Raw genomic sequence first — 25,290 nt, 5'->3', positions numbered from 1 at the left:
AGAGGCGGAGATCTGAGGATTGAGGTTCAAAGCCAGCCCTGGCATTCCGTAAGACTATTTATTATCTACAATGAACCACTGGAAACTGGAAGTGGCGCTGTGGCTCAAAGTGGCAGAGCGCTAGCCTTGAGCAAAAGAGCTCAGGGACGGCGCCCAGGCCCTGAGTTCAAGCTCGATGACGGATTAAAAAGTAAAGTAAAATGATAATAACCATCATAACCCTTAACTCTTGGCACACGTTCCTCAGTCGTATCTGTAATGATTCCTTAGGATTTCGGTTTGCATTTCCGGTAACATGGGCAATGCTATCGTTCATCTTCCCTCTCAGTTCTTAGGAACTGTTTCCACACAGTCAGATCGGAGCCCAAGGTGTGGTTTAAGTGGGAAGAGCCCGCTTGCCCCGCAAGCCCAGGGTCCTGAGTTTAAACGCCAGCAGCAGCAGCAGCACCACCACCACCAAAGGGCTGATACAACCTGAGAGAAATGGGTCCGGTGAAGAGACTTTAGCCCCCCCAGTCCTGGGCCTTGGACTCAGGGCCTGGGCACTGTCCCCGAGCTTCTTTCTGCTCAAGGCTAGCGCTCTGCCACCTGAGCCACAGGGCCACTTCTGGCTTTTTCTGTGTTACGTGGTGCTGGGGAATCGAACCCAGGGCTTCATGCAAGCTAGTCTAGGCGAGCACTCCGCCACTAGGCCACCTTCCCAGCCCGGGGGCGGGGGGGGGGCGGACTTTAAATAGGGGAATCACGACTCTGAAGGGAGACGGCTCTTTCGAGGGCTGTAGGTGCGATCTCTGATTTTCCTTCTTCCTTGAAGTTAGTTCCTAGAAAGTGGAGCTCAGCCCTTTGTTCCTAAAAAGTGAAGAGAAGTCGCGGAGAGCTCTCCCGGCCGCGGGCTGACTGCCGAGCGGGCGCGCGGGCAGAGCGACTCCCAAACTTTCCCGGTCGTTCCCGGAAGCGGCCCGCGGTGCCCGCGCCCCGGCCGCACGCAGGTCCGCCGCGCCTGGGAATAACGTTTATTCTAAGGCTCCCTGCGCGGGGATTCCTGGGAAGCGGTTCCCCTCCGGCCTGACTGCACGCCCCCCCCCCACTCCTCCCTCCGGTCGCCTTTGAAAGAACTGGTGCCACACGTGATTGCTTCTCTTCTCCCACTTCCGAAGAGGAGGCTGATAATAGGCAGGAGCGTCAGCCAACCAGAAGACGCGCTCTCCCCGGTCAGCCAATAGCCAGAGGCGGCCAGCCCGGCGCTCCTCCTCCGGAGGCGTTCCCCGGCCCCTCCCCTGAGCCCGCCCCGCAAACCCTCCTCTCAGAGACGACAGCTGACAACTCAGCGGGCCAATGAGAAGTTCCTGCTCTGCATGAGAGGGCGGGGCGGACCGGATGACGGACGTCCCCGATTGACCAGTAGACGGGCGCCGGTGCGGGAGGGGTGTCGAACGGAGCCAATGGCGCGGTGCCAATAACGAGCATCAGGGAGAGGGCGGGACGAAACTGTTAGCGGGAGGGAGGGGAAGGCCTAGGGAACCGAGCAGCGCCGCCGCCGCCGCCGCCGCTGCCGCCGCCGCCGCCGCCGCCGCCCGAGTGGAAGGAGGGTAAAGCCAGGAAGAAAATGGCGGCCGTGGCTGCAGAGGCGGCGGCGACCGCGGCGTCCCCCGGGGAGGGGGGCGCCGGCGAGGCCGAGCCCGAGCTGGAGCCCATCCCCGGCAGCGAGGCCGGCACGGACCCCCTCCCGGTCACGGCCACCGAGGCGGCGGTGCCGGCGGGCGAGGCCGACGGGCGGCCGTCCGCGCCCCAGGCCGACGCGCAGCCGCTGCTGCTGCCGCCGCCGCCGCCGCCGCCGGGGGAGCCCGCCCGCAGCCCCGAGGCGGCGGGGCCGGAGCCGAGGCCGGCGGAGGAGGAGGAGCCGCCGGCCCGGGCGGCGGAGGCGGAGGCGGCGGCGGCCGCGCCTCAGCCCGGGCCGGGCCTCCCGTCGTCGCGGTCCCCCCCGGCGCCGCCGCCGCCGCCGCCGGCCCGCGAGGAGCGCGAGGAGACGCCGCCGCGGCCGCCGCCCGCCGTGCCCGCGCTGGTGCCGCCGGCGGGCGGGGGCGGCGCCGTGGCGCAGCTGATCCCGGGCGCCGAGGTGCGGGTCACGCTGGACCACATCATCGAGGACGCGCTCGTCGTGTCGTTCCGCCGCGGGGACAAGCTCTTCTCCGGGGTCCTCATGGACCTGTCCAAGAGGTACCGCCCGCCCTCCGCGCCTCCCCTCCCCTCCCCTCCCGGGGCGGCGGGGACCACCCCGGGGAGCCCCGGTGCCGGGCCCGGGCCACGCGGGGGGCCGTTTGTCCTCGAAGTAACCTTTAAGTTTAGCGGGCTTGGAGGAAGGGGGCGTGTGCGCGCCTCGGGGGTTCCCCGAAGAGAGCCGGCCACTTCTGATCCGGAGAGGGGGGGCGCAGGGGAGCCCTTTAACGCACCCCTCCCTCCTCCCCCCCCCCCTCCTGCGTGTGGAGTTAACGGACCCAGGGAGCACTGGAGCGGAGGAGCCGCGTCTCCCGGAACCCCGGCCGCCGAGGGGGCGCGGGGAGGCCGGGGACGACTCGGAACACCCGCACGCGAGTGTGCACTCCGGCTTTGACGAGCAGCAGGCTCTCCACCTATTACAGAGCCCCACGACCGCGACTTTAGAAAGTCTTTTCAGTTAGAGTGTTGACAGGCTCTGCTTCAGACAGGTTTAAAATAAAAAGAAAACCACCCCCCACCAACGACGAAGAAAGGACCTGTTTGCAGGCCGAGAGTTAAGTTAACCTTTTCATTCTCTTTTGCAGATAGGAAGTGCAGAGAGGTTCCCATTCATGGCCCTCCTTTCTGTTTGGAGCAACAGCACACACACACACACTCACTCACACTCACTCACTCTGAGGGTGTCTCACCTGTTTTGGAAATGGCTTTTAAATGTTAGTTTCACGTTTTCACTCCAGACCCTCCCAGCTGGACAGCAGGAGTGGTCCATTTCCATTTCGGAAAAGCTGGGGGAGGAGGAGGAGGGGGAGGGGGGGAACCTATCTTAAAATTCATCCTCAAGTTTGGTGGTTGAGGGAAAAGAAAGGAACTGTTTTCTGAGTAGGGGTGCAACTCCAGCGGAAAAAGCGGAGCCAGAGCTGGGACTCTTGAATTCAAGCCCTGACACGGGTACGGAAAGGGAGCTTTATAGTTGTTTGAGTGTTGTTTAATCTGGAGGGGTGTGTGTGTGTATGCACGCACCTATCCGTCCTAGGCTTGAACTCAGGGCCTAGGTAAAGACCCTTAGGTTTTTCTTTTTTGCTCTAGCTCTCTCTTGCGCTCTCTCTCTCTCTCTCTCCCCCCCCTCTCCTGTCCTGGGGCTTGAACTCGACCTGGATGCTGTCCCTGAGCCTCTTTGTGCTCACGGCTAGCACGCTACCACTTGAGCCACAGCACCACTTCTGGCTTTTCCCAAGTTTATTGGAGATAAAGAGCCGCACAGGCTTTTCTGCCCGGGCTGGCTTTTAAACCATGATTCTCAGATCTTGGCCTCCTGAGTAGCTAGGATGACAGGTGTGAGCCACCAGTGCCTGGCTCCTTTATGTTTTTTGATCAATGCTAGCACTTTACCACTTGAGCCACAGCCTGCCTGCCTTCCTTCCTTCCTTGCGTGTCTTTTTCTTTATGTTGGTAGTGGGGCTTGAACACAGTGTCTGGGTGCTGTCCCTGTACTGTTTTGTTCACTGGTTGGTTTTTTTTTTTGTGATATTTAGGATTTGAACGCAAGGCCTTGTACTTGCTACCTAGGTGCTCTGCTACTTGAGCTATGCCTCCAGCCTACTTAGCCTTGTATTTTTTTAATTCTTTCTTTGGTAGAGAATTAGGATTTTGAGTTTTGGTCTGTTTTGCTAACAAGAACTTCCCGTAAACAGTGATTTCTTTTGCTGGAGGAGGTTTTTCTTTTCTTCCTTTTTAAAGAGATCAGGGCTCCTTAGGTTTCCTAGGTTGAGACGCAGCCATTACTGTGTCTCTTCTATCTCAGCCTCCTGAGTAGCTGAGGTTGCAGCCAAGTAGTGGTCTATCTCTGAACTGTATCTCCAGCCCCATAAGATGCTTCTCATAAACTGTACCAGGCTAAGACTCCACACGAGCCATCAGGCACTGGAAAAATAATTTGTCTCCTGTTTGAATTGGCCATTGAGTTATTCCTCTAGGAAAAAATAACAAACGTTTCCTATTGGGTGCTTATTTTGTGCCAGACATTGTACCACATGCATTAGTCTTTATAACTGGTGGCATTTTTCATTGATATAGCAGGAATTGAAGTTTATTTAATTTACCAGTTAATTTATAAGTGGCAAAAGATTCAAACTTAAGTTTATTGGATTCTCAAACCTGTGCTTTTTCTTCAGTCATATTAAAGTTGGGCTAGAAAGTTTTTTTTTTTTTTTTTTTTTTTTGCCAGATCTGGGGCTTGGGACTCAGGGCCTGAGCTCTGTCCCTGACTTCTTTTTGTTCAAGGCTAGCACTGTTATCACTTGAGCCACAGCGTCACTTCCAGCTTTTTCTATTTATGTGGTGCTGAGGAATCGAACCTAGGGCTTCATGTATGCTAGGCACTCTACTGCTAAGCCACATTCCCAGTCTCCTAGAGAGTTTTCTTATAAGCAAAGAAAAGTAAAGAACTGTATTTCTAAGAGTGCCACTGTCAACTTCAGTTCTCAATTTTTCTTTTCTTCAGCCCTCCCTGGAAGGTTTTGTGTGTGTATGTGTGTATGTGTGTATTATTGGGGTTTGAACTCAGTGCTTTGTATTTGTTCAGCTTGCTTGCCTGACTGATCTATTTGAGCCATGCCTCCAGCCCTACTTTTTGCTGGTTATTTTGGAAGAATTTCCTCCATCTGCTGAAGCTGGCTTTGAAATGCAGTCCTTCCGACCTCAGCCTCCTGAGTGGCTGGGATTAACAGGTGTGAGCACCCAGGGCCTGGCAGCTGGTAGTTAATTTTAACAAGTTTTGTCTTGGTATCTTGGTGTTTCATAACTAGGGTTGCCTTTTTTTTTTTTTTTGGTTTTGTTTTGAAAGAGGGTCTCTAGGTGTAGGCTAGGCAGCCTTTGAACTTGGAAACCTGCTTCAGTCTTCCTTTGGTAAGATTCTGGTGTCCACGACTCTAGTTTGACCTGTCTCTTTCCCTGCTCGGCCATGTGCACACTCCACAGATTGTCCTTCTGATACTGGAGCTGGGCCTTGTGTGTGCTCGGCAAGCTCGCTACCACTTGAGTCACATTCCCAGCCCCTGTACATGGGGTTCTTGATTAAAGCACTCCTGTTATAAAGATGACATAGATGTACAGTTTATACTGATGGTAACAGCAGTTGTGCTTGGGGAAGTACTTCTGTACAGCGTCTTTAATGTGGATGGGAGAGCCATCAAGTTTGTTAGCTGCACTTCCAAAATTCAAAAAGCTCTGAGGCTGTTTATCTTGGTAGAGCCCGGCCTGACCTGAGATGCTGCGGGTGTGGGCAGGCCGGCTGGCGCTTCACTGCCCACAGCTTGCGGTAGGGACCGTGGTGCCTCTTACAGCTTGGAGAGTTGTGGACTGCAGGCCTGTCTGTCTCCACTGGGCCCACAGAACCTAGCGTGTGGACTTACTCAGGTGAGGGTACACAGTGGTTAAGAAACTGCTGTTGGGCCGACTGGATTTATTTACCAATTCTCTTACTGTGTGACTTTGGGAAGATCACTTATCTTCTCTGTGCTTTGTTTTCTGAGCTGTAAAACGAATATAGGGAACTAGGCCTGATGATAATTCCTTGTAGTGTCTGCTTTCCTTTTTTTTTTGTTGTTGTGGGGCTTGAACTCCGGGCCAGGTGCTTTCCCTGAGCTCTTTTGTTCAAGGCTGGCACCTTACCACTTTGAGCCGCAGTGCCACTTCTGGCTTTTTGTTGGTAAATTGGAGATAAGAGTCTCAAGGACTTTCCTGCCAGGGCTGGCTTTCAACCAAGATCCTCAGATCTCAGCCTCCGGAGTAGCTGGGATTACGGTGTGAGCCACTGGTATCTGGCTCTTTTTTTTTTTTTGGTGCTGGTATCAGGGCTTGAACTCAGGGCCTTGTTCTTTGCTTTTTTTCTTTCTCTCACAGCTGGCTGTCCTCTCGACATATGCCTTCAGTCCTTTACTTATTTTTTTTTGCTGGTTAATGGGAGAAAGCAGCTCATGGATTTGTCTGCCCAGGGCTGACTTTGAACCACAATCCACAGATCTTAGCCTCCTGAGTAGCTAGGATTACAGGGGTGAGCCACCAGTGTCCGGTTTGACCCCTTTTCTTTAAAAAGAATAAGTCTGGGCATGAAGCTCTGTAGTAGAGTCCATGCTTAATGCGCAGGGGCCCTGGGTTTTATCTGCAGTACCACAGATATCAAATAATAAAATAAACCAGACATAGTGATATTGTACTAATTGCTATGATAATATATCTAAGTATCTTGTTCATGTAGTTTGACACACAGCACTACATAGTAGTACTGCTTTTGTGAAATAGATACCAAGTGTTGGAATTGGGACGAATGTGACAATAGCTCTTGGAGTCAGGGAGTTCTCTTTAGTGTCCACTTGATCTCAGTTCTGTGGTACTTTGACCTACAGCAGAATCTGCTTCTTTAAAATACTTTGCAAAGACTGTGGCATAGAACTTTATTTATGAAATAGGGTTTTGTTTTGCAGGTCAGGCAGTTGGCCTCAAAATTTTCTGTTAACTTAGATTTCTTAGCCTCTGGAGTACTGAGATTATAATTGTGTGCCACTACACCTGGCACACTTGCTTAGTGGTTGTGTAGAAATTGGAATAAACTGCATTTAAGATTTATACTGTAGCTAGGTGCTGGTAGCGGACACCTGTAATCCTAGCTACTCAGGAGGCTGAGATCTGAGGATCACGATTCAAAGCCAGCCAGGGTAGGAAAGTCCATGAGACTCTTACCTTCAATTAACACAAAGTAGAAGAGTGCTAGCCTTGAGCAAAAAGATGCACAGAGACAGTGCCCAGGCTTTGAGTTCAAGCCACAGGACTGCCCCCCCCCCCAAAAAGGTTATACTGTGTGTGCCAGGGAGGTAGGGGTGTGTGTGTGTGTGTGTGTTGATGTTGAACTTGGGATCTTGCACATCTTGTATCTTCTCAGCCCAATACGGTATCAGGGTGTGTGTGTGTGTGTGTGTGTGTGTGTGTGTGTGTGTGTGTGTGTGTAGGTTCTAGGGTTGGAACTCAGGGTTTGGGCACTGTTCCTGAGCTTTTGGGTTCAAACTGGGTATTCTGCCATTTGAGACACAGTTCCAATTTTGTACTTTTGGTGGCTAATTGGAGATGAGTTTCATCGACTTCCTTGACTGGGGCTGGCTTTGAGCTGTGATCCTCAGATTTCAGCCTCCTGAGTAGCTAGGATTACAGGTGTGAGCCATTGGTACCCAGCTCCAACATAATACTTTAAAAATACTAAAAGTTTTTGTTTTGAAATGGTTTGAAGCAGAATTCTTGTAAAATCATTAATATTCTTTTTGCACGTCCTTTTATCTTGTATTGATCTTTTGTTGGCTGGGAGGGAAGCCTGAGCACTTAGGGCTTTTCACCTAACCTCTCTGAGGCTTGTTTGATTCTGTATATGTAATTCCTTAGATGTTCTCTTGTTTAAAGAATATAGTACTTACAGAGTGTACTATAATTGTTTAGTATTTTAAAAAGAATTCTGTCACTATTGGAGGGGAAAAAAGGAAATTAGTTCAGCCCTGGTACAGTGTGTAAACAGAGGTGAGTTCATAGAAGTTGCTCTACATTCAAATAAAGACCTTGGCTTTAAAAAGCAAAACTTTGGGGCTGGGAATGTGGCTCAGTGGTAGAGTGCTTGCCAAGCATGCATGAAGTCCTGGGTTCGATTCCTCAGCACCACATAAACAGAAAAAGCCAGAAGTGGCGCTGTGGCTCAAGAGGTAGAGTGCTAGCTAGCCTTGAGCAAAAAGAAGCAAAAGGAGTAAAAAGAGCAAAAAGGGACAGTGCTCAGGCCCTGAGTTCTAGCCCCAGGACTGGCCAAAGGAAAAAAAAAAAAAAGCAAAACTTTTCTTAGTGAGAGGCACAAATTAGAAATGTGTCTGGCTTAAAATGGGTGGTTGTTGGTAAGCATTTCAGTTGCTGTTTTCCTTTGGAAAGGAATTTGGACAGTGTTTGCCAGCCTCACCCTGAGAAGCGATGCATCTGTAAATGTGTAGCACTGATTACAACGCTGGAAATCTTGAGCAAATGCCATAACTTTATGAGGATTACTAGTAGGCAAATCGAGGCCCCTCACTTGGCCAAGTTAATTTATCAGTAAAATTCAGTCCTCTTCAATAGAACCCAAACACTAGATGTTTCCATACTTAGTGTAACCTTTGCAGTTAAGATTGGACTTAACTAGTTCACCTTTGTATTATGTCTTACTCTTGCACTGAGTGCATGGTTTGTTTCATATCTCTTGCATTGACAAAGGAACTGATAAACCCCAGTATTGTTGTCCCTCAGAATTTGGTATTCATTGCACTTTTAAAATTAAAAGAAAAGTTGTTTGTTTTTTTTAAATTAGCAGACATTAGTTGTATGAGAGGGAAGAGTTCATAGTGACATTTCCACACAGAATGTGTCTTGATCAACTTTACCTCTTTGTCACTTTTCCTGACCCCCCCCCCCCCCACATCAGTTCTGGGGCTTGTACTCTGGGCCTGGGTGTTGTCTTTGAGCTTTTGTGCTCAGGGCTCACTTGAACTACAAACTCCTGGTGTTTTTGTTTTCGTGGCTCATTGGAGGGAGAGTCCCATGGACTTTACTGCCCAGACTGGATTCAATCCATGGGCCTCAGATTTTAGCCTCTTGAGTAGCTGGGATTAAAAGGTTTGAGCCAGCAGCTCAGACTGTTTTGGAGACAGGGTTTTTGCTTGGAAGCTCAGGCTAGTCTTGAATTTGAGACCCTCTCTCAGTCTTCTGGGTGCTGGTGTGTGCATGCGTGTATATTGAAGGTGGAGCCCTGCACACGCTCAGTGTGCCCTATCATGGAGCTCTAGACAGAGTTGTTCTGTAGTGGGTAAAGAAGACTGAAAATGCGTAAGGGTTCAAACTGTCACCAGATGCAGGTGAGGGTTGGTGAAGTTTCCTCTAAAAGTAGGGACTCTTTACTTTGGGTCCTTGACTTTGGTCACAGAGTAAGCATTTCTGGACAAGTCACAATGGTAGGAAAACTTGGCAGAGCTTTATTGAGTAAGTAGGCAAACAGACAAAAGGAAAAACGGAGTCTCCCTCTAAGAGTGGGGGTGCTTTAGAGGAGAGACACCCAGCTCTTTGGCCTCAAAGATAGGTTTTTATCTTTGCTCTAATCACTCCAGCTGCTCCACTTAGGTTCCTGGGTGTTTGGGGGCATTCTTCACAGGTAAGAATGCATCCTGCCACAAAACAGATCCTTATCTTTGAGATAAGGGGACATCCTGTTGTCTGCATTTGGGGGAAGAGGTCACTGAAGTTTTGGGGAAGCATTTTTCTCAGGATGGCGTGCATCCTGCCAGCCCAATGTGAATTCTTGGCCTGAGAAATGCATCTCTCAGGAAGGGATGCATCCTGTTGTCTCTCTTTGAAGCAAAGAAAGTGTTCTGTGTTTCTAAATACCATGTGTCTGAGTTGCCTTCACCAGGCCTTATTTTCCTCAATTTATCCTGTCTCAAAACGAGTCACTAAGAAAGGAGGGGAAAGAAAAGCAGATCCTACCAGTCAGTTCATGGAGTTTGGAGAACTTGGAAGGAGTTTAGAAAGAGCTCAAGCCTTTCACCTGTGTATTTGATCACTAAAGTTCTCAGCGGAGGTTGTTCTGGTGAGCATTGACCAAGTCTATCTGTCTAAAAGAAAGCTAGTGAGGGGTCCTGCTAAAAAATCCCATCCCAGGTTCATTGTAAGGGAATCTTGGGCTCAGTGTTAGGGCTGAGTCGAAATCTCCATTTGCAAATCCTCCTCCAGGGCTTTGTGATGAAGATTTCCACACTGTGCTTGGAAAATTAGGCTTTTGGAGAAGTAAATACTTGATACTCTTAGGAAAGCTGCAGCTGCAGAGGTGAGTAGCTTTTGAACTTTTGAGCCTATTAGGAATATGTTTGAGAATTAGGAGAAGCGTTTCCTCACAGTTACTTACTGCTGCTGTTCTTACACCCCGAAGGAGTCAGTGCGTTGCCCCTGAGAATTGCTTACACAGCCAGTCAGGGTTATCACAATGGAGTGGGGACGTGTGAGCCTCTCTTTCTCTCATTTATCTTCCTGGATGATTGAGGATGTTTTATTTCATGTATTTTTCTACGTGCTAAGTAGTGTCCCATTAAAAAATGTGTTTATTATGTACCTCTCTTGTTCCAGGCCGGTTTCATTGTGCCATTTCATAGATGCATACATTGTATCCTGATCAAATCCTCCCTTTATAAACCATCTCCCTTCCTTCTCCCTGCTTCAAAGAGCAATTTCAACAAGTTCAGTTCTCTTATTTGCATGCAAACACACCACTTTGACTGCATTTACCCTCTCTTGTCCTCTCCTTAGTTCCTTTAGGATGTCTTACTTTTAAAATTACTTTTGTGTTTAGCAAGTCACTATCCCCCTGGACTTTTTTGAAAAACAACAACAACAACAACAACAACAGCTACTTTTTCCCCAAGTTTCTTTCAATCATCATACAGTTAAGTGCTTCCTTATCTTATTAAGAACATTTGTTTTGAGTATGATTAGCTCAGTGGTACAGCACTCATGCATGAGGCTCCTGGTTTGATCCCCAATCCTGCAAAACAAAACACTTAGCCCTTGAATATTTTTCTGTTTATGAGTGAAAGGCAAAGAAAAAAAATCCAGATGTGAAATATTGATGTTTTGTTGAATTTCCAGGGTAAACATGTCAGATTCCACAACTTGACATATCAGCTTTAAAGTAATTGTCTGACATTGAGAATTAAGTTAACCAAGAGAACCCTATAGTGACCAAAATAATGCAAAATTTCGAAAATGAAATAAATTTTAGCCAAGAGAAATGTTTTACTTTTTTTTTTTTTTGCCAGGCCTGGGGCTTGCACTCAGGGCCTGAGCACTGTCCCTGGCTTCTTTCTGCTCAAGGCTAACACTCTGCCTCTTGAGCCACAGCGCCACTTCTGGCCTTTTCTATATTGTGGTGCTGAGGAATTGAACCCAGGGCTTCATGTATATGAAGCAAGCATATTGCCAGCCCCATGTTACAACACTCTTAACCTATTATTTATCCAGAGTTACTCAAATCCTTTCTGTGGAAAGTAAGAGGGTACAGGTGGTAACAGACTGCCGTGCAATTTCATATATGAAGGTGGATAATGTACAGTGGCGAGTGCTTGTAGTAATTCCAGTACTTGGGAGCCAAAGGCAAGACAGACAGCCCAAGAGCTCCAGGCCAGTTTGGGCTACACTGCGAGACCATGCCTCAAGAAAGAAAAAGAAAATCAAGCTTTCACCATGATTAGTTATTCCTGTTTAGAATAAGAGGGAGGCCATTTCTGTTCTTTAGCAGCAGGTAGATGTGGACACTTCTTACAAAGCAGTAAAGGCAACACCACAGTTGAGTGCTGGGCTCACCTTGTCCTGTCCTTCTGAAAACTGGCTGAAGGCATGAAGCACGCTGGTGTCAGATGTGACACTAGAGTAAAAGAGCACTTTTCTGACACCAAGGAGAGTGTCTGTTCTTGCTGAACAAGCTGGACCTAGGAACACAAGGCTTTCCTCCTTCTTTGTGGTTTCTAAGTGATTGCAGCCGCTTGTATGTCCCTCGAGATTTTCCAAAGCAAACTTCTTCTGTGTTAGAACCAGAGACTTGCTTCATGTTGTTTTTTTCTAATGCACAGGTACCCAATCTTAGTAATTTTTCTCAAAAAGAGTATTCTGGACTTTTTTTATGGGAGCTTGACAATGGTTTGGAGTCTCGAAGCCTCAGATTCATTTTGCAGAGGAGGAGACAGACCTCTACAAACATTTGTGTAAAGTTGAGGGGCCTACTTGATTGCGGACCTGGGGCCAGTCCTGGGGGGCTAGGCCCCTTGCCCTGTGGGCCTGGCTGGCATGAGGATTGGGGGGCAGGGACTGTTGGGACCCAGCAGTGTTCACATGATCGCCTGGACATAGAAGCGACAGTTCCCGGGTAGTGCTGTTGGGTAGTGCCGTTTCCCTTCTCTGTGATGTGTTTTAGGGTTTTTGACATCCAGCTGAGTCAGATAAAGTTAGTTATTTCTAGGTCTGCATATGAATCAAATTCATTGATTCCTTTTTCCTTAGAAGCTAAGGATTTGTATTCTGTACCATTGCTTTTGTAAACTGAGGGTCTGGACTCATAAGTTTCATGCAGTAGAATACCAGTCGCTCATGCCTGTCTACCCAGGAGGCTCAGAACTGAGGATTGCAGTTTGAAGCCAGCAGAAAATCCTGAGACTCCTATCTCCAGTTAACCACCAAAAAGCTACAAGTGGAGCTGTGGCTCAAGTGGTAGAGTACCAGCCATGAGTGTAAGAAGCTCATGGACAGTGCCTAGGCCCTAAATCCAAACCCAGTACCTCTACCAGAAAAACAAAACACAGTTTAATGAGTCTGGCTAGCTTTACACCAATGAACATGAAAGAACAAATTTGTTGTTTTTAGAATTCGATACTGCGGTTTGGTTTGCCCTGCCAGGCAGGTAACTCTACCACTTGAGTTATGTCCCTTAGCCCTGAAAATACTCTCACTCTCTTTCTCTTACTCTGTATTTCTTTTTCTCTCTTCCTTCCCTTTCTCTGTAGCCCTGAACACACACACACACACACACACACACACTCCTCCCTCTCTCCCTCCAGTCTTGGGGCCCGAATTCAGGGCCTGGGCACTGTCCCCGAGCCTCGTGGTGCTCAAGGCAGGCGGTTTACCACCTGAGCCCAGCACCACGGTGACCCTTTTCTGAGTACTTTACTGGAAACAGAGTGGCGTGGACTTCACCGCTCGGGCTGGCTTCGAAGGATCCCGGCTGGCTGGCGCGGGCTGTTGAGCACGCGTTGCATTTGCTGGCATGGCCGCGCCCCGTTCGGGTGCGCGCAGTTAGTGCAGTGCCTGGCATCTATGGGGCGCTTCCCGGCGGGATGTGTGCGTGCGCATGCGCGTGCGCGCGCTCCCCTGGAGCCGCAGCGGCCCCTGGGGTGGTTGGGGACGAGGCTCCTGCCCTAAGCCCTCCCTGGGTCTGTCTGTCTGTCTGTCTGTGGGCGGGGCTGGCGGGCGCGGCGCGTTGCTCACCGGCTCTGTCTCCCGTGCCTCCGCAGGTTCGGGCCCCACGGCATCCCCGTGACGGTGTTTCCCAAGCGCGAGTGCAAGGAGCGGCGCGAGGCGGCCGAGGCGCCGGCGGCGGGGGCCGAGCTGGGGCCGTGGACGTCCAAGCCGCCGCCGCTCTTCGCCGAGGGCGCGCCCTACCCGCCGCCGCTCTTCATCCGGGACACCTACAACCAGGCGGTGCCGCAGCCGCCGCCGCGCCGCATCAAGCGGCCCAAGCGCAAGCTGTACCGCGAGGAGCCCACCTCCATCCTCAACGCCATCCGCCTGCGGCCGCGCCAGGTGCTCTGCGAGAAGTGCAAGAACAGCGTGGTGGCCGACAAGAAGGAGAAGGAGGCGCGGCGCGGCGGCGAGGCCCCGGCCCCGGCCCCCGCCCCGGCCCGCGCCGCCGAGGACCGCAAGCGCCCGGCCCGCGGCGAGCCCGCGCCCGCCGTGCCCAAGCGGCTGCGCGGCGGCGAGCCCAAGGCGGAGGCGCGCGGCCCGGGCGAGGGCGCGCGGCGCGGCGCCGCCGTGGTGAAGGTGGCGGGCCTGGGCCCCGGGCGCGCGCGCGTGGTGCGCGTGGCCGCCGCCGCCGCCGCCGCTGCCGCCGCGCAGGCCGGCGCCGCGCAGGTGCTGCAGAGCAAGAACATGGACCACGCCAAGGCGCGCGAGGTGCTCAAGATTGCCAAAGAGAAGGCGCAGAAGAAGCCCGGCGAGCCGCCCGCCGCCCGCGGCGCCCACGCCAAAGTGCCCCTCACCCGCCGCTACCAGAGCCCCGGCGCGGCCGCCCTGCCGCCCCGCGTGCGCTTGAAACCGCAGCGCTACCGCAACGAGGAGAACGACTCTTCCCTCAAGACGGCGGGGCTGGAGCGCGTGCGCAGCGGCAAGCTGGCGCCCAAGCCGCCCGCCCGCTGCTCCTCCGGCCGCGCAGCTGCAGGTGAGCGTCCCGCGCGCCGCCCGCAAGAGGCCCGCGCCCGCGCCCGCGCCCGTCACGACGCAGCGACGCCGCCGGGCGCGCGGGGCGGCCCCGCCCGCCTCCCCGCCTTCCTGGCCCTAAACCAGAAGCCGGCCGACTCGTGCAGCGCGTCCGTGTGCAGCCTGGAGAGCGCGGACGAGCTCCGGTCCTGCAGCTCGGAGTGCGGCTCCTCCGAGAGCCTGGCCTTCCCGCCGGGCGGCGCGCGCGCGCCCCCCGCGCCCCCCGCCGCCGCCGCCCGGGAGGAGAGGCGGCCCGGTAATGCCCTGAACGTGAAAATCTTTTCCAAAACCGTCTCTAAGTGCGTCACCCCCGATGGCAGGACCGTGTGCGTGGGGGACATTGTGTGGGCCAAGATCTGTGGCTTCCCGTGGTGGCCGGCGCGCGTGCTCACCATCACCGTGAGCCGCCGCGACAGCGGGCTGCTGGCCCGCCAGGAGGCCCGCATCGCGTGGTTCGGGTCGCCCACCACCTCCTCCCTGGCGCTCTCGCAGCTCGCCCCCTTCCTAGACCACTTCCAGGCGCGCTTTAATAAGAAGAGAAAGGGCCTGTACCGCAAGGCCGTCGCCGAGGCGGCCACGGCCGCGCACCAGCTCACCCCCGAAGTGCGCGCCCTCTTGACCCAGTTTGAAACGTGACCGTGGACCCTCAGGTAGGCGAGAACCGCGGGCCGGCGCCCCGGCCCGCTCAGGGAGGGCGTCCGCGCCCCACGAGCCAGCCCGGGGCGCCGCCTTCCCGCCGGCCTTAGACCCGAGGCGCCCGCCGCGGCCCCCCCCCCCCCCCGCGGCCCCTTTCATCTGTCACAGGGAGGGAGACTCGCAGCAGTGTTTCTCTAAGTCTCTCGGGATCCAAGGACCATCTCAAGGCATAAAAGCCATAGCCTCCTTCGTACCTCGCCTGTGTGTGTGCAACACACACGCGCGCGCACACATTCGCCCATCTCTACATAGCTGTGGACCCCCCGCCCGGGGATGCGCGGAAGGGCTGGGCGAAGGGTGGGCGGGCGGGGGCTCTTCACCGACCTCTCTGCACACAAGGGCGGCGGCGGGGCCTGCGGGGGTGCCGGCAGCCTGCCCCCGCCCCCCTCAGTTACTGACGGGGACCCCCGGCATCTGGGAACTCACGATAGCTTTGAGCCATCACGTGTGTGTGTGTGTGCGCGGTGCAGCAGACCCTCACGCCTGTGGTTGCTGGGTCAGGTTTCGCTTGCACACACTGTGCACGGCGGCCACATCGGGCCAGAGCTCCTGACTGGCGGCGTTAGTCAGTTCTTAGGATGTGAGGATTAACTCTCATGTGTAATGGTCACATTTGGATGTTACCTAATTTGATCACTTAAAAGGAAATTCCATTTAAGGTATCTGTTTGCAGGTCAGAAAGCAGTGTAATTGTGTGATGCTCTGAAATGTAAAGAAAAAAACCCAAAGCAAAAGAAAACAAAACAAAATTGTAAATAAAATCAACTAAATCCAAATTATTTGTGTGTGTTTCTCAAAAACCTTTGAAAAATTTCCCGATGGGGGAAGACTTGTTTGCAATAGGCCTTAGGGAAGGTGAGCCAGCCCGGTGCTCCGCTCCGGGTGGAGGCCGCCCAGCCCCCATGGCTTAGCACGCAGCTCTGTGCCCACCCCGAAGCCTCAGGGACTCCCGCACGCGCTTCATGGAGTTCTCCCTGGCACGCGGGGAAAGCAGTCCCTGCTTAATGCGCCAGGCACTGCCGCTCCCCGAGCGAGCAACTTAGCCCTGGTCTCCACCGCCCGGCTGTCCCCAAGATTCGGTTCCTTAGGCAGCACCGTTTGCTCTGTCTTCTGGAACATAGATCCCATTGCTGAGGGTGGCAAGTTTCTCACCCCAAACTGAAATGGCTCTCAGATACAAAAACATCTTCTAAATTGTAGACGATTTCAAGTGGACACAAAGTACGCAGGTGCATTACTGATCACATTACGAGTGCATTTCTAAGTAATACAATTTGAAAGATGAATGCAGGCTGCGAATCCAGAGTCTCTTGACAGCTTCCTTAAGCTGGATGTACCTAAAGCACCTAAAATTGGAACTGGTGGCATGGCTCAAGTGGTAGAGCACCAGCCTTGAGTGAAAAAGCCAAGTGACAGCACATGGCCCTGAGTTCAAGCCCCAAGACTAACACACACACACACACACGTGTGTAGAATTTTCTTGTGGGTAACTCAATGCTTTTTGATTTTAATAATCACACAATAAGTGTTTCACTTGAACATATTCTTTCCTGCAAACAGAAACGTATTCTGAAGTTACTGGTTCTAACAGTGAAAGAAGCTACAGAGTGATGGTCAGGTTCTGAGGGAAGACACTTCAGTTGTGGGTTTTTGTTGTTTTTTTTTTACTTTATTGTTATAGAGATTTATTTTTGAGTATCTGTTTTAGATGACTGAATTTGTTCAAGTAATTTCGGAAGTTCAGGGAGACTGAATATGTGGTCTTGAGCTTTGATAATGTGGGCTGTAATGTAGCACTGTAATTGTTGCTTACCATGAAGATTGCTAATACAGCCAGGTGCTTGGGGAAGTGTGCATTCGTGGTAGAAGTCAGACTTGGGTCATTTCAGAAGCCATGGGGGTAAAAGAAAGCAAAATTATTGAGGGACACAAAAACAACACTCAAAAGAATGCAGTGTTGTATGCCTGTAATCACAACACTATAGGCTGAGGCTGGTGGGTTTGAAGCCGGCCTGATTTGCATAGTGACAACCGCCTTGCAAAAACAAGAGAGTCAATTTTGTTAATACCTTTGAGGAAAAGGTAGAAGTGTAATCACAAATTTGCATGAATTAATTGTGCTCTCTGCTCCTTGCAGTTCAACTTGCAGTCTGGCCTGTGTCATCACTTTCAGTAGGAAGCAGGTTTTAGAGACTCTCTCATCTTCAGTGCATACTCTAAGCACTAGCTGTGCATTACTGTGTGTTCTAGGGTGGGAGGATGCCTTCCTGTGATCTGAGGGAGACTGAGGGAGGAGATTGGGAATTACAGGCCAGTCTGAGCTCCATGGTGTATCCCTGACTCAAGAACACAAAGAAAAGTATTAAGTAGATGGTGTCTGTGTGTGTGTGTGCGCATGCGTGCACAGGCCCTGGGGTTTTAACTCCCTGAGCTTTTCTGCTGGGCAAGTGCTCTATCACTGGAGCCACAGTTTCACTTTTTTTTTTTTTTAAATAGCATTTAATTGGAGCTAACTCTGTCACAGACTTTCTTGCCCAGGCTGGCTTCAAACTGAGATCCTCAGATCTCCACCTCCTGAATAGCTAGGTTTACGGGGTGAGCCACCAGCCAGTGCCTGGCTCAAGTGAAAATGTTAGAGCTAGACAATTTTGTCTGGTGTCTGCTGGTAGAGATGAAGATGAACTGGGTAATTCTAGTCACTTAAGATTCCTCCTTGAGATGGCAGAAGGCACACTGCGTGCTGATCGCCACCTGGGCATTTTGCTTGCATAGAGCTAGGCACAGACTGGAGCAAGGAAGCAGTAAAGCCAAGGAAATCAAATGCAAGAGCTGTGGGAACCCGGAGCTTTACTTCCCATTTGTTCTTGCTTGCCCTACTTGTCTAGCAGTGGGGGAGTTGACACTTATTGGCTGCATCAGGCAGGCCGGAGGTAGTGGGGAGACTCGGATTCATGAGCGCAAGTCTGTAGAAGGTACTTGATGGTTTTAGAAGACTTGAGAAAACTTCATGACAGTATCTGCAGATGAGTCCTGAGTAGAACAGACAGCTCTTCAGGTGTGAAGATGCGGTAAGCAATCTGGAATTTACAGTAAGATGAACTAAATAAACATAGAAGGTTGTACTTAAAAAAAAAAAAAAAAAAAAAAAACCCTTCTCTTTGTTGGTCATGGGGCTTGAACCGGGGCCTAAGGCACTGTCCCTGAGCTCTTTTTGCTCAAGGCTAGTGTTTTACCACTTTGAGACATAGTTCTTGGGTGGTTAACTAAAGACAAAAGTCTTAAATGGGAATGTTGATTCCCTGGGCTGGCTTGGTTTGTTTTTTTGTTTGCCAGGCCTGGGCCTTGGACTCAGGGCCTGAGCACTGTCCATGGCTTCTTTCTGCTCAAGGCTAGCACTCTGCCACTTGAGCCACAGCGCCACTTCTGGCTATTTTCTATCTATGTGGTGCTGGGGAATCGAACCCAGGGCTTCATGTATATGAGGCAAGCACTCTTGCCACTAGGCCACATTTCCAGCCCCCCGGGCTGGCTTTGAACTGCAGTCGTCAGATCTCAGCCCTCCTTAGTAGCTAGGATTAGAGGTGTGAGCCACCAGTGCCCAGCTGGAAGGTTGCACTTTTCTAAAGTTGGTTATGCGAAAGGGAAGAAACTGAGATCATAATTTGTAGCCAGCCTTCACAGAAAGGCTTGTAAGACTCTTACCTCCAATTAGCAAGCAAAAATCTGGGAGTTGAGCTGTGGCTCAAGTGGCAGAGTAAAAAAGGTGAGACAGCAGCCTCGTCCCCAAATTCAGTCACTAGCACTGGCACAAAAAATGATTGCCTGGAGGCTAGTTTTAGTTTGTGCTGAATAACTGAATTGGGAATTGGAAGGAAGAAATTAGTTCGGACTGAAAATTAGGTTTTCCTGTTGCAGTTGTGAATGCCCTGTGGTTCATGGTGCATTGTATTTGCAGCAGATTGGCAAGTGTCTAGAAAAAAATTGAGGCTTTAATTCAAGGATTTATATCCAATGGTGGCCTCCAATAGGGGATATGGTAAGGGAATAATGAATTTCCAAATATGGACAAATTTTGCTTTGGAATTGCACTAATATAGCTACTAAACTATAACCAAAATGCCTGGAATTCAGAGCTGTCATGGGTTTGGTGTGCTGCCAATTGCAGAAGAAAGCAAATGCGAATACATCTATCTGGTACTGAATTGGCTAATAGGCTCTATAGACTCATTCACTTATTCCTTACGCAGCTGAAGCTGATGCTTCAGTGTGTAGAATAAAGAAACAAGAAGTTTAATGCCATAGTTAGATGACTTGTTACATTTTTTTTGGGGGGGGGGAGGGGGGAGTCCCGGGTCTTGAACTTTGGGCCTGGGCACTGTCCCTGAGCTCAATTTGCTCAAGGCTAGTGCTCTACCACTTGAGCTACAGCACCACCACTTCTGGCTTTTTCTGCGATTAACTGGAGTTAGAGTCTCACAGGCTTTCCAGCTGACTGACTTCAAATAGCAACCTTCAGATCTCAGTCTCCTGAGGAGCTAGGATGAGACAGATGGGAGCCAGGAAATGGTCTAGAGGTTGGGAGAGAGGCTGGTGGCCAGTGATAATGTTTCTTGGTTTTGGAACTGGGTCTTGGTTTGGAACTCCTGAGTAGCTAGGATTGTAGGTGTGACCCACTAGTGCAGGTCATGTGTTACAGGGCATTTTGGTATCTTTATTATGGATAATTGATAACTGTGATCAAAAAAAGTATTTTTTTTCTTTTTCTTTTGTACTGGTTCTGGGACTTGGACTCAGGGACTGAGTAAGTTTTCACAAGGTTTTTTCTTTTAAAAAAGTTTATTGTTGTTACAGAGGAGATGTACAGAGGGATTACAAGGACACGAGTAGAGTCACTTCCCTTTGTAGTGTCCTCTGCCCCTCCCTCTCTCCCAGTCTTCTTCCCTTTTTAACCTCTAAGGTACTTTGTAACCGTGGGGTCCCGTGAGGCCCTGGTGCACACGGCTGTCATCCCGCCCGTGGGAGCCAGAGGCAGGAGGCCTGAGCGTGTGCCGAGGGAGACACGGTGCGTGGAGTCTGCGGCTGGCTGCAGGGTGGGCTTTGTGGGCTCGAGAGCGCCGCGCTGGGCTCTGACGATCACCGTGGGGTGGGGAAGAGCAGCAGCACCTCCGGGGAGTTACCTGTGACGCTAAGTGCAGCAGGGAGTGGCAGGCACAGCGCTTGTGCGCTTGTTCTGGTGGCTGCCGTGCCGCCTCAGCTCGGGTGAGGTGGGCACTGGCTCTCAGCAGCGGTGACTGCCCACTCTGCTTCTGGATTCCTAGCAGTGGGATTTGGGAGGTCCTCCCTGGACCGCACCGGTGCCGCATGGCAAGCGCTTCTCCCGGCCTGGGGGCCCGGGGAGGGGCCCCGCGGAGCTCCTGTGTCGAGACCACAGCTGCCCTGGCCTGGCTGCCTCTCAGCCCCTGCTCACTGGCACGGCTGCCCTATCTTGTGCTCTCTGGCGTTAGTCCTGTCACCCATGGCTTGGCAAGTGGCAAGAACTGGAGGTTCGTTTGGCCTTTTTAATTAAAAAACAATTGTCTTTGGTTGGCTGTGGGGATTGAACACTGGGCCTGGGCGCTGTCCCTGAGCTCTCTTGCTCAAGGATAGTTAGTGCTCTACCACGGGTGCCACAGCGCCACTTCTGGTTTTCTGGTGGTTCATCAGAGATGAGTCTCAGACTTTCCTGGTGGGGCTGGCTTTGAACCATGATCCTCAGATCTCAGCCTCCTGAGTGTAGCTAGGATTGTGGGCGTGCGCACTGCTGATCTACAACTTTTTTTTAAACTTTTTTTGTATTATTAATTAAACAAAATGTTTTTGATAAGGTGCTGTGTAAAAAGTGTACAATTACATAGTAGGGCAGTGTGTACATTTCTTGTGATATCTTACACCCTGTTTTTCTTTCCCTTCCCTAGTCAGGTAGACATATATATGATACACAATGTACCAAGAACATATACAGTAGCCACGTGGCCTACGCTGAAGAAAATTTGCCTAGGGCTTTAAATGTAATGTCAACATTAGACAATATGTTGACAGTAGTCTTATATGAACGTACATACATAGCTTTTGGGCTATTGTGTTCCACTGAGAGGTCAATTTTTGACTTTATATGTTGAGTAGTTGTTTGGTTTTAGTTACATAATGTTTGCTCGCTGACCCAATCCTCTGGGAAATACCATTTGACAAGCAGTTTTTGGTTTCACAGACCTGGTCTCTACTGTCTCCCCGTCACCCCATCTTAACAGTCATATATTAGGGAGATCAGGCCCGTTTGTTTTCTTGATCTACAATTTTTAAGAGATGTGGTGACTACAATGGGTGGTCATGTGCCAGCCCAGAGTTCACGATGTCCTAAGAGCAGGGACAAGGACTTTGGTCCCGTGTGATGTAGAGGCCACGAGGCTCCAACACCAGGCTAGTAGAGTGTAGATGTTGTCTGGGGCTGGGATGAGCCTGGAGTCCTGCAAGCCCGCTGCACCCCCCTTTTGCGCCCTCTGCTGGCCGCCCTCTTGTCCTCTCCACGTTTGCATCTGGGAAGCTGCCAGTTATCCACAAAGTGAACTGAGTTTTTTGCCTTAGGTTTTTCCCCCCTGTAAAATGAACTAAAAACTTCCAAGAAGATGGACTTAGAAGAACAAGCGCTGCTTTTGTTAATTTGGTTTTTTCTATCATAGGTCTCAACAAATGGCAGCTCTTGGGTCAGGCAGTGGCAGCCGCTGCTCCCTTGGTGTGTGCAGAGCCGCGTGGACGCGGCCGGGAGCGTGGGCCTGGACGCATCTGTCTGGCGCCAGGCCATTGCAGCCACCAAGGGGGCTGGGCCACATGGCCAGGCGAGTGTGCTCTCTGCGGTGTGCGTGGACTTGGTAGCGTGTGAGCTGCATGGTGCGGGAAGCTGCTTTCGGCAGGAGCTGCTTTCACTCTGTCTCGTGACATGAATTCCAAATCACAGCCCTTATTCTGTCTGAGACACTCTATGTGAGCCGCTGCTTGTGGGTCATGCCTGTCATCCTGGTTAGGGGTGGGGGGGGGGCTGGGGTCTGAGGATCGTGCTTTGAAGCCAGCTGGGGCAGGAAGGACTCTTCTCAAAAAAAACAAAAACCCAAACCCAAAGAGGAGCTGCGCTAAGTGCCGGGAGCCAGAGGCGGCTAAGGGGCCGCGCCGTGCCCTGAGCTGCAACCCGAGGCGGCTCAGCAGAACCGTGGCTTCCGGGAACTAATGCAGTGGGAATGTACGTAAGGGCTTGTCTCCCCTTTTTATCTTTGCATTCCTTAGATGAGGCCTGCGAGGCTAATTCTGACTTCCTGGGTGGTAGGAAAGGTTCTGAGGCATTTGTGCTTGCTGTGCTCCTTTAAAGAAATACTCAGGGGCTGGGAATGTGGCTTGGTGGTAGGGTAGAGTGCTTGCCTAGCATGCACAAAGCCCTGGGTTCGATTCCTTAGCACCACAAACAGAAAAAGCTAGAAGTGGCGCTGTGGCTCAAGTGGTAGAGTGCTAGCCTTGAGCAAAAGAAAGACAGGGACAGTGCTCAGGCCCTGAGTGCAAGCCCCAGACTGGCAAAAATAAAAATATATTCACCTCCCTTCCCTTTGGGGTGGCGAAGGATGCCTAGTGTCTGCGCAGGTGTTAGATGCCAGAGCTGAAGGGTACAGTTTACATCAGAGATTGTGTTGTGACTCTGGACTCTTCTGTAATTTGAACCCCTTGCCAGGCAGGTGCTCTGCACGACCACTGCGAGTCATTTCTCAGTGCTGAATTTCAAATGCTGTTGTTTCTCAGAGGCAAGACTTATATGCACCTTCTACTTCAACACGTATGGTATTTTTTGTGTTGTTGGTTGTGTGACTTGAACTCAGGGCCACTTCCAGCTTTCTGGTGGCTAATTGGAGGTAAGAGTCTCATGGGGACTTTTCAACCCAGGCTGGCTTCAAACCTCGATCCTCAGATCGCAGCCTTCTGAGTAACTAGGATTACAGGTGTGAGCCACCAGCAATAGGTACAGTAGGTATGGCTAGAGGTAATTTTCCATTATTTGAAGAGAAACATGGTGGAGCTCTTTTATAGGCGGTTTTCCAGGTAAGAGGATGAAGCGCAGTGACCGACACGGGGACATCAGCATCCAGTCTTAGGGAAGTCCCACTGAGGAGCATGCTTCTCCTTTTGTATCGTTTTTGTCTGCTGGCCACAGAAGCACGTAGCTCTGCTTCAGGGCGTCCTTTGACGGAACGCCCTTCTGCCGGCCCCCTGCTGGGACTGTGCGAAGTTACTGGTGCACAGGGCCCGGCTGAGGCCCAGCGAGGGAGGTGGTGTGGTTTCTACAGTGCGGCCCAGCAGGCCGGTGAGCTTCTTGGCTGTGTGCTCCCTGCTTGGCGTCCTGGCGTTTGGCTGGTGTGGGGGGGAGGTCGTGTGACGGTATCAAAGGACAGGGCCCTGTTTAAGCCATGTGTGTACAGAGCAGTCGGGTGGCGTCGTGGGGGCTCGTCGTGTGTCGTCCCCCCCCCCCCCGCCTCCCCTCTCCCCCCCGTGCGCATGTGCAGTGCAGTGTGTTGTACTGCTGACTCAGGTAGTGTGGTCCTGTGTACAGATCTGCTTAAGACTAACTGCTTTGGGGTAGAGGGAGGCTGCGGTTTCTAGTCTACTAATTACCTTGAAATGAATGCCAACCTCAAGAACAAGGGGAAATTTTCTTGGTAGACATGTTGATAATCATGTATGTTTTTAAACCAGTCAAATGCACGGTCTTGCCAGTCATTTTTCCTTTGTTGGAGTCTGACCACATACACCAGAAATGGCAAATGCTTCTGGCTTAGAAGGGTGGACCCTGTCCCCACCCAGGTGCGACGGCCCTGTCTGTGTCGGGCTCGGTGGAGCAAGGACATCCCTCCATGATCACCTGTGCTCACTGTGCTTTTCTCCTGTCTTTACTGTATTTCAGCACAGAGACATTAGCAGGCTGCTGGTTTGGTGGACCTGGGCCGCGGGCAGCAGCTGCACCGGGACTGAAGCCGCGGAGTAAGCGCTGAGGCGGTGCCGAGCCAGCAGTCTCTAAGGGCAAACATAGGAAACTCGAGAACAGGTAGTAGGGACTGTTCTATCAACTGTGGCAATAATGACGCGTGAGAGGAGACGTGGTGTGAACACCCCAGAACTCACTTGAATATTCCGTCTGGAGAAGCGGACAAACCTCTTTACAATGTGAAGTTCTCAGTGCGATTTGGGAACCCTCGAGGCATGGGTTGATGCACAGGTGGGGAATTCTTTTCCCTACTTGAGACGCGTGTTCTTCAGTTCAGACTCAAACTATTTCTGACGTGGTGGCGGCCATGGCCGTTGCTAAGCCGGTGCCCTTCCCACAGGAGAGCCGTCTGCGCCACGCCGCGGGAGGCCGGCCAGGGCCCACCCCACTCGGCAAACTCCAGGCAGACCTTCTCTTTCTTTCTTTTTTTAAACTAAAGCAGGACTTACCTTGGATCTATGTTTGCTTGTTAGAACATATTCGGATGTATTTATTTGCCACTAGTATTTAACATTTTGTGCACATTCATACTCACCTTTTCACTCTCTGACTTCAAGTGGCTCGGCTAGTGTTGGTTCTGGAATGATCTGCACACTCCCGGAACTCTTCGTCCCGCCGAGCCGGACTCCATCTCCAGAGAGCCGCCTCTGCCGGGCCCTGGGGGGAGGCGTGTAGAGTCAGTGCGACGTTCTGTGCATGAACATGAGATCTTAAGAGAAATCATAATTTTCTTTATCTTTGCTAAATATACTCTGAAAAAACCCGTAATTTTCCTTTTTAATGAATGGAGAAAACACGAGAACTGGACGGACCTGTTAGTACGACATTTCTATGGCATTTTATATTTGATGGTGCCGTACTTTTAATAATAAAAACAAATTTTTTAGTGGCAATACTTATTTTTTAAACCAGAAGGCGGAAACCGCACAGTTCCTTTGGGCCTCCCGTGGGCTCGGCTGTCGAGTCCTTCCTTCCATGCCGGCTCCGACGGCCGGAGACCCAGGCGAGGCTCCCGGCACCCAACGCGGGAAGGGGGGGGCGGCCGCGCGGCAGGACCAGCTCCGGAACCGGAACTTCCCACTCGGCCGCCCCGCCCCGCCCCGCGGAGGGGGAGGGGGACGGGCGTGCGGAGGAGCACTGTCCCCTCAGGACGCGTCCTCGAGGCGGCTGGTGAGGAACCCAGCGCCGGTGGTACTGAGGGCCCAGCCCCAGCGAGGTGCGGGCCTGCTCCCGCGGCTTCGGCCCGGCCCGCG

At 51.7% G+C, this 25,290-nt stretch overlaps 1 protein-coding gene across 3 annotated transcripts; it reads left to right on the top strand.

Annotated features, from left to right (window-relative positions):
* The first annotated feature begins 1,547 nt into the window (after nucleotides 1–1,547).
* Pwwp2a (PWWP domain containing 2A) lies at nucleotides 1,548–24,930 on the top strand. Of its 3 annotated transcripts, none has more exons than XM_048334033.1 (3): nucleotides 1,548–2,217; nucleotides 13,326–14,242; nucleotides 23,954–24,930. In XM_048334033.1, exons 1-3 carry the CDS (start codon nucleotides 1,607–1,609, stop codon nucleotides 23,968–23,970), a joined length of 1,545 nt encoding a protein of 514 aa, XP_048189990.1. In that variant the 5' UTR covers nucleotides 1,548–1,606; the 3' UTR covers nucleotides 23,971–24,930. The 3 variants fall into 3 exon arrangements, with proteins under 3 accessions (XP_048189990.1, XP_048189989.1, XP_048189988.1); XM_048334032.1 differs by having other exon boundaries at nucleotides 13,326–14,248; nucleotides 23,957–24,930; XM_048334031.1 differs by having other exon boundaries at nucleotides 13,326–14,936; nucleotides 23,957–24,930.
* The last annotated feature ends 360 nt before the right edge of the window (nucleotides 24,931–25,290 follow it).

The sequence above is a fragment of the Perognathus longimembris genome, chromosome 25 (genome assembly GCF_023159225.1).
Source record: "Perognathus longimembris pacificus isolate PPM17 chromosome 25, ASM2315922v1, whole genome shotgun sequence".
Lineage (NCBI taxonomy): Eukaryota > Metazoa > Chordata > Mammalia > Rodentia > Heteromyidae > Perognathus > Perognathus longimembris.
This window is presented reverse-complemented; position numbering and strand designations above follow the sequence as displayed.